Genomic DNA, 8,813 nt, shown 5'->3' with positions numbered 1-8,813 from the left:
ATTTCAAACTTGCAATTGGGCATCCCTGAATAGTGCTGGACAATGTTAGTGGGCTTTCAAACACACTAATCATACTGCATACCATACAATTAATTAATCATACAACCAATTTTTGTGATGTTTGAAAAGTTCAGCAAGCATATAGTGCCCAAGATTACATCAAACACACTAATCATACTACATACTATACAAATCAAACGAACCAATTTTTTGCCAAAGATTACTTAGATCTTAGAATGCTTATATATTACCACAACAATAGCTCTAGATGGCTGACAGTGTGCTGAAGTGCAAACATGCCTTTGAAAATCATAACCAAATTACAAATGTCAATCCGTGCTTAACATTGAACCATGTAAACATCAGAAAATCACCATAACCTTCTCTGCAACAAATTAGGGGCGTGGCCTCATTCCATAGATACACTTTGGCGTCGATTTCTCCCCTAGAAAGACGTTGATTGAAGAGTCAACGAAAGTCTCACTATGTTGCCAAACTCCTAATAACCTGCTTTCAATAATTGAAACCAGTACACCTGTACACTTACCATTTAGAACCTGCCTACACAAACGCTACTACTCTTCATTGTGTACATGAAAACCTGAAGAAATGCTATGTAGTCTTAGCAAGGCTATACACACCACTTGCCAAAGTCAACTTCTCTTCCTTTACCTTAAAGTCTAGAAAAGATTTTAGTTCTTGCAAGCTACAATCACTACCAGCGCTGGAAGGTCCTTGCACAGCAAACATTTTCAACATGCTATGAATTCTTTCCAGTGGTAGAGATCCAAGATTAGTGAGCATACCAACTATAAATGACCAACACACCTGACAACAAACCACCAAGTTGTGTGTAATTAGCCAAACAGAAAATAATTGAGGCAGTTTCTTGTTCCACTACCTGTAGCTTTTCTCGCCGCTGATCTTCAACCAGTCCTTCATTACTCTCACCTTCCATATCATCATATCTGTGTTCTATACAATTGAAACACACCATACAAGTCAAGGTTCATAAAATTCAACAAAACCATATGTCCTTATACAATCAACAGCAGTGGCGTGCTAACACACCCTTGTATGCAACTAATGAAGCAATGTTTCACAAATGAATGATACAAGTAAATATAACCAAAGATAACAGTATTTATCAACAACTTCCAACATAAACAAAAGAAAGATGTACAGTAATTCTCCTGCTTCTTACCAATGCGTGTTGAACCATCTTGCTGCTTCTCAACTATGCTGAATGTGCTGGTCATATCTTCTCTTAGAACACCATGACCCACCCAAAATGCAAGTCGTTTTGCCAGAAGACTCTGTGTCATCTGAACCTCTCTGCTGAGAGCATCAACAGACCAAGAACCTAAAAACAGCCAACATCTCTTATTGTCCCAATTTTTCACTGACATGATATTCTCACTTTGATTTTGAAAAGCCATAAGAACAGTAGCTTGCGCTGGAGTAACACTTAACTCTACTGTGCGATCTGACAGCTCAACAGTCAAATCGACTATACCAAGCTTTCCCTTCCACTCTAGTGTACGATTTGCTTTTAAACTAGCGAAGCCCTCTGTGTATGTCTCCAGCATCCTATAAATGAATAAGATTCAGAAGCAAAATCGTAAACAACTGAGTATTTTGCTAAACGCAATGCTTATCCTAATGAATTACCATCCTGATAAAAACACAAATAGAATGTAACAATAGATTAATAGGAATACAGTTTTCACAAATTGACCAGTTTCCAGTTCATGGTCCTTTCATAGCAACCATATTATGGTTGTAAACACACTTTTAGGCTTGCTGGCTTGCCCGGCAATCTTCCAAGGCTGTGTAGCCCGCTCTTTCGAGTTCTTTAGTGCCAACCACTTGTTATGTCCGTTGCTGTTTAGCTATTTGTTAAGCAATAAATTGTCATATTTTTGCTACCATGAAGTACCATTCTACAAAATAGGCTATCCTAACACCAGAATGAGCCGACACCACAAACAACACAACTACTTGTGAAGCTCTGAAGACTTGTACTTCAATAGAATGGTGGCTAATTCGGCAGTAGCTACGTCATGCGAAACAAATCTAGCGTTTACAGAGTCATGTTTAAATGGAAAAGTTATAGTGCACAAAAACATTCAATATAAGCGTTACTACAAAAATTCAGCTGTTCACATACCACTTGACAACTGGAAAGCCACAAGTTGTGTACTGTTGTAGTAAAGAATTTATTAGTTTTGAGCCCCAATTTAAGATGATTTGTCTCGGTTGAACGTGCAATGACCAAATTCCATTAAATCATAAAACAAGTTGACAAAACAGAACATTTCCAATTGTAGATTATTTCATCTAACAAAATCAATAACATCTAGATCCCAAATGACCTCATTTCTAGGGGTATTAGTGTTGTATTCTTGAGATTCATAACCCTATTAAGTTCTAGAGTAACCTAATTTACAATAGGTATGCTGACCAGCTCAAAGAAATGCAGACTTACTCATGTAAATAAGTTATACTACCTCAAAACTATTTCAAAGCCCTACTAATTTCTTGTGCAAACCAATTAAATTTCTTGATGCTCAGATTTGCCAATCCGGTTTGAGAGAAAAACAAAATTTGATGTGCTCATGTGCAATATTATGCTTGCTGTAATAAAACTACTTGGTACACACACATCTTACGAGTACATATTAATGACTCCACAAGTGTAGAAAGTGCATCTGGTCCAGCAAATGTTTCCGCCTTCCATGCGGTATCAGCCTCACTTGGTTTCCATTTGTTATCTCAATTTGTAGAAGCATAGGCTGTACAACGAGGACTGCATGCCCTCAAAATGTCACATGATCTTAACTTTATATAACTATTTCGGTCATTCGGTCCAGATTTCATGTCCAAATAGCAAAGCATAAACAAATAAGTTGGGCTGGCCTTAGGCTGGTTCAAAAAGTCAATTTTCCGACGAACTGGTGGCAGTCTAGAGCGTTCCTTGTAGATCTAGCTATAATATCATAAGCACACAAAATTGGCAACCTCTACTTGCACATCACACATACTATTACATAGTATTATGCACTGTTACAATAAATTGACTAATATTGTTGTTTAATGCTAGTAATGTACCTGCTAATTTCGGCTGGCAATTTGAAATTTTCATCTTTCAATATAGGCCAAAAGATGTGAGAAAGAACAAAAACATTCAGCTCAGTATCCATCTTCAACAAACATATCATCAGTCAAAATTTAGATGACAAATTACTTTTCTTAACCGACACACAAATCAAACAATAAAGAAGTAAATCCCAGATACATAACACACAGTAAATAAAAGAGCAGACAGATGCCTTAGTTCACCATCAATTTCATCACACAAGAGTCAAAATGGACAATAAATACAAAATAATAGCAAGTACATATTAGAGCAATGACAGTACTATACGAACGCATGCACACACGCATGCACACACGCATGCACACACACACACACACACACACACACACACACACACACACACACACACACGTGCGCATGCGCACACACACACACACACGTGCACATGCACACACACACACACACACACACACACACACACACACACACACACACACACACACAATCACACACACATTCTGTACTGTACCTTCATTTTTTCATGAATGAGAGTATTTATCCGACGAGAATCTGCAACATCCTTCAACATTACCTCACAATACTGCAAACTTGTCTCTCCAAATCGGAGCTTCAACAACTCCAAGTTCCGAGCCTGTAGACCACAAATTAGTGTTACGTGACTCCAAATTTAAAGCCATACACATCAACCTCTTTGTCAATGTCATAACTCAAAGATGTGAGAAGACGATCAGCCAATAGAGATTGGTATTCAGCAACAAAGAGATCCTTACTACCATAAATGTTCACCAAGAGACTATGAAAACACACTGCATCAGTTCAACTATAAAAACTAAACTCATGCCCCAACTCTCTCGTGCTTGTCTTGTCTGGTGCCCATAAGACAACTCCAACTCCAATCGGAATTGTCATACGAGCACTTGACAAGAAAAGCACAAGAGAGTCGGGGACGAGGCTATATAAAAACTATATCATTCTCATAAAAACCTAATGATATCAGATGACTTCCTGCTCTTGGCAGTCTTCTCTAAAGAAAGCAAAACAAGTGTACTTGCATGTCTGAAATTTTCTTTCTATGTAGAGTGGTAAAAACACAAACTATACAATAATAAAAACAACTGAAAAATTCCTACTTTAAATCAACCTCTAACCGTCTTGACTCATTAAAATGGTAACGTTTCCTATATTGCAGTGTGTTATGTCAATCAGACTACCTTCAAACACAATTTGACTTAATGCTTGACGTAAATGCTACATTTAATCACTTAGCTGCATTTCAAGCAAACTAAGTACTTACCACCTATGTATCGATCTGTTTCAAACACAGCACCTTCCTCTGAAGTGCTCATCAAAAATTAAAAACCAGATGTTTCATGCACATAATACATCACAATTGATTGAAATTGTTCTGTTTTCTTTGTTTAGTTTTTCTACCTATCTTTAGCACTACCAGAATGTATTTAAAGCAAAAAACTGATAAAAGAAACTAATGAATTATTTCCTTTATAGCAATAATCCTCAAATATTACTCTTGCAGTACAATCATTACAAATACCTAAAAGACCATAAACACATTAAAAACAGCCACACCTGGATCAGCATCTACTGGATCAGGGACCCAATTCTCTGCATCCTCATAGTCACTAGCATCACTCTCTTCAATCAGTCTTGGATCACTGTGCAGCAACTCCTAGCCATATGCAAACACATATGTAGCATAAGTAATTCAACAGTCTAATAGCATACATCAGAAAGCTCATTGCCAGAGTCATCAGTAAGATTAGAAACAATGCACCGTACTGTGTCTTCACGACGTCTGTACACAAACCACAATCAACAAATACAGTAACATGCTATTGTGTACAAAAGAGTAGCATGACTACTAAACGCAAACTAAACCGTTTAGTAATTATTAATCATAAGCCTCACTTGTTTGTCAGAGTCATCTTGCAAGTTCAAAGTAGTCAAGCATTTTGTAAAAAGGCTAAGATTTACATTTCTAACAAAATTTACAAACACAAAGTCACCAACATCTTAATCATCCTTGAAATGAGCACATACTAATAAGTACACCCAATATCACAGTATAACAGCTGTCAGTGATTTTGCACCTTTTCCTCCAAATGTAGACGATTCAATTTTTTAAAATATCAGGAATTAGTAGGATGCACTTGTTATATTCCCAGTTTTGCCTATTATCCCAATGCTTTAAAAACTTGGCCGATAGTAAAGAAGAACAAGTTCGAAGAAGGGTATTGTGCATTTGACGGTACCCCTGTCCAAAATTACAACATCTGGAAAGCGTCATCTTGGTGTAGCTCTAGGCCATCCACTTTTTGTAACCAAATACGTTGACAGCAGAGTCAAGAAATGGGTTGCACAAATTGACAAACTGTCTGATATTGCTATCACATACACATCTGCATGCAGCATATTCTGCTTTCAGTCAAGGTTTGGTTCACAGATGGTCGTATATTATGAGAACTGTTCCAAACACGTCTGATATGCTGAAGCCTCTAGGTTATTTGCCAGCAAATTCTGCCTTTTTTAACCAGCCAAACCGTGTGTAGTGCAGATATGAGAAACCCGCTTTCTTTACCTTGCAATATATATTGGGGGATTGAACATTCCTAATCCTTCAAACATGGCTAGTTTTCATTTTGAATCATCTAGGCATATCACAGCTCAACTGGCAGCTTTGATTGTTACACAAGAACAGTGCTATGATGTATCTACTATCAACACAAAATGAACAAAATCAAAAACGAAAACAAAGAAAGAGGGAATTCAGAAAAAAATTACAAAGAGAGAGGCTACAAACGAGATAATCAACATCCATAAAACGATACATTGAATAGCATCAGCAAAGAAACCGTCAAGCTGGCTTACAGTGAATCCAATTCAACAACATGGTTTCTATTTATGAAAAACCATTTTCAAGATGCACCTGCCTACAGTATGGATGGCCTCTAACTGAGTTACCTTTGACATGCGAATTTGGCCTTGATTTTACCATTGACCATGCAATGATTTGCAAAGAGGGGTTTATATTGTTTGACACGATGAGGTTCAAAACATCACTGCTGATTTTCTCAAAGAAGTTCGTAACGATGTAACAATGGAACGTTTGCTTCGAATACTGAAAAATGGAGAACATTTTCAACAGCAGACAGCACACAACAGTAACTGTGCTAGAGCAAACATTTCTGCAAAAGGAGTATGGAGGAATGGAGAACGAGCAATTGTCGACATAAGGGTATTTATCCAAACGTCAAGTCCTATCGCCAGCACTCTTCTCTTAGATCAGTCTACGCAATGCACAAAAATGCGAAGAAGCGAAAATACATAAGAAAGGTGCGAGAAGTCGAACACGGTTCCTTCAGGCCTCTTGTGTTTACGTCAACTGGTGGCACTGGCCTGGAGGCAACAACATTCTATAATAAAGATATGCTAGTTTGCTAGCCACTAAGATGAATGAACAATATAGTAAGATAATGTTAGTAATACAATGTCACCTTAGCTTTGCCTTACTCAGATCATCAATTTTATGTATTCTTGGTACAAGATTGTCTGCCTACCATCCGATCAGTAAGGCTTGCCTCACTGAGTAGACATTGTTGTGAGGCCACATTGCTGTTAGTTCTTAGTGCATGACTATTGTAGAGTGTAGAGTCTAGCTTATGTATAATTTGTTTGGGAACAGGTTTGACCTATCATTGTTTTTCAGCAAGCTTCCAGTGAAACCTCCTGTCCATCCATACCAAGAACTTGTTAGCACTTTAATACGACTTGATAAACATTTCATCTGTTTCCATACACTGTTATTAAAATACATAATACTTGGTCGCATTTCACTTGCTAAATTTAGTGTACATGAAACAATGCTAAGTTACACAATTACTCAACACAGGCCTTAATTAATGACAGAAACATATTCAGCATGCTTAAATTGATGCTCCTGTATTTATAGTGCTGGTAAATCGTATTGCCACTACATAACTTCCTTCAAACGCTAATTATTTCAAACTAGTCAAATTCTTTCTTCTTCAAGCACTGTTCTTCTAGAGTAATCCTAGGTTTTCATTAGGTATTATTCAATTTAATTAACTACCATTACCGTTGTCTATAAGATTGCAAACTCCAAAATTGTAACAAATCAGTTGGTACTGTATTTGTCATCACTAAGAATACATATGTACACGTACTGTAAATTACATCTGTTAATCATGTCATTGCTAACATCTCTATTCACTCTCTGAATCGTTTTCAGTGTCCTCACTGTGGCCCTGATGATTGGTTCTCAACAATTTAGTTGCCATGCTTAATGCACGCAATGAAAAGTATTTGAAACAGCAGGTTTTCAACGCTACACAAAATTCTTCCATACTTTGAAGTAAAAAATATCAAAAAGAATATTACTCAAAAGACTTAGTGGCAGTACAGCATTCTTCCTAGTCAGCAACCAAGACATCAATAACATAAACAGTAACAGAGTAAATTTCTTTGCAGTAACTGATCTATAAGCTCAATCGTCCAAAAGCCAGTTTATGTTCACTTGACATGCAACCACACTACTAAATCTACACAGAGCAAAAAGGAAAATATGTGCCAACTACAAGCAAATAATATGAAATACCAAATGACTAAATTAGTTAAAACTTCAACTACAAATCTCCTACTTGAGATACTGTTTGACAGGCTGACAGGCTTGCTCTAACATAACACCAGTAGGATCCAATAGCCGTAATGCCTTGATTGCTGATACATATTGAGTGAGAATGTCAGGAGTATTGGCTCCGGGATGAAGAAGACGAAGTTCAAAACTAATAAACACAAAACTAAACATTACTGTTTTGAAGAGAGAGAAATTGCACATTGCCTCTCTTTCAACGACTGGATCAAGTGATATATATCGCCTGTCTGATTAATACATTCCTGTATATAAACAGCCAAATCATGCAAGCAATTTATTAACATAACTGCAGAACAAAACAAACCTTTAAATCAGTAATAGCAGGTTCAGAATCAGGAAAGTCGACTATAATGTCAAACAACTCAGCAATTCTAAGACCATTATCAAAATCAATACATGTTAAATTTGCAAATTACCAGTGGCTTGTTCAGAAATATGACTGAAACAAACCTCAATGATCCAAAAACATGAAAAGTCAGCAAATTAAGTCGCTCTTTCCATACAGACAAGCTTTGACTTGGAAATGAGTCTGCAAATAACACAAGTGTAATAAATAAACCTGCCACATGCTAGCCTTCAAAATTAATGCTTGTATACTTCATAGATGTGGTTTAATACCATCAGTCCATACACTGTAACCAATGGGTAAAATGTAACATTTTTAAATGTGTACTCTAAATTAATACATGCAAATAACACATCACACAAGAAGCATGTGCCTCAGAGTAATAAAGCTAGATAAAGCATAACTCATTATGACATGCAGTTAGGTTTAGTACCTGAAGACGATAGCCAGTTATTAATTAATTACCAAGTTATTTTCGACACTGTCCACAATAGTGATTACTTAGCTCAAATCAATCCTTATAAGCTATAGCAAGCATAAACCACCTACTTACCAATTATTATTAGAAGTTAGCTTGTCTCACCAAGATAAAACATAAAATCAAATTATTAAAATCAATGAATACTTGACAAGGCAGTTGTTAACTTCACTATTTT

The 8,813-nt window shown here is 36.7% G+C and overlaps 1 protein-coding gene across 1 annotated transcript in view; it reads right to left on the bottom strand.

Annotated features, from left to right (window-relative positions):
• Nucleotides 1–288: 288 nt before the first annotated feature.
• Nucleotides 289–8,813, bottom strand: part of LOC134192303 (anaphase-promoting complex subunit 2-like) — a 15,972-nt gene continuing 7,447 nt past the window's right edge. Inside the window, exons 8-21 of the mRNA XM_062661026.1 lie at nucleotides 8,262–8,340; nucleotides 8,116–8,182; nucleotides 7,998–8,053; nucleotides 7,798–7,941; nucleotides 4,865–4,934; nucleotides 4,709–4,808; nucleotides 4,106–4,145; nucleotides 3,809–3,914; nucleotides 3,630–3,752; nucleotides 3,112–3,203; nucleotides 1,421–1,590; nucleotides 1,205–1,363; nucleotides 902–975; nucleotides 289–828 (exon numbers count right to left, since the gene is read on the bottom strand). Of these exons, the coding sequence (XP_062517010.1) occupies nucleotides 613–828; nucleotides 902–975; nucleotides 1,205–1,363; nucleotides 1,421–1,590; nucleotides 3,112–3,203; nucleotides 3,630–3,752; nucleotides 3,809–3,914; nucleotides 4,106–4,145; nucleotides 4,709–4,808; nucleotides 4,865–4,934; nucleotides 7,798–7,941; nucleotides 7,998–8,053; nucleotides 8,116–8,182; nucleotides 8,262–8,340 (1,496 nt within the window). The 3' untranslated portion in view covers nucleotides 289–612. The remainder of the gene's footprint in view (nucleotides 829–901; nucleotides 976–1,204; nucleotides 1,364–1,420; nucleotides 1,591–3,111; nucleotides 3,204–3,629; nucleotides 3,753–3,808; nucleotides 3,915–4,105; nucleotides 4,146–4,708; nucleotides 4,809–4,864; nucleotides 4,935–7,797; nucleotides 7,942–7,997; nucleotides 8,054–8,115; nucleotides 8,183–8,261; nucleotides 8,341–8,813) is intronic.

The sequence above is a fragment of the Corticium candelabrum genome, chromosome 16 (genome assembly GCF_963422355.1).
Source record: "Corticium candelabrum chromosome 16, ooCorCand1.1, whole genome shotgun sequence".
NCBI lineage: Eukaryota > Metazoa > Porifera > Homoscleromorpha > Homosclerophorida > Plakinidae > Corticium > Corticium candelabrum.
Note: the sequence above shows the minus strand (reverse complement) of the source record. Positions and strands in the feature narration are given on the sequence as shown.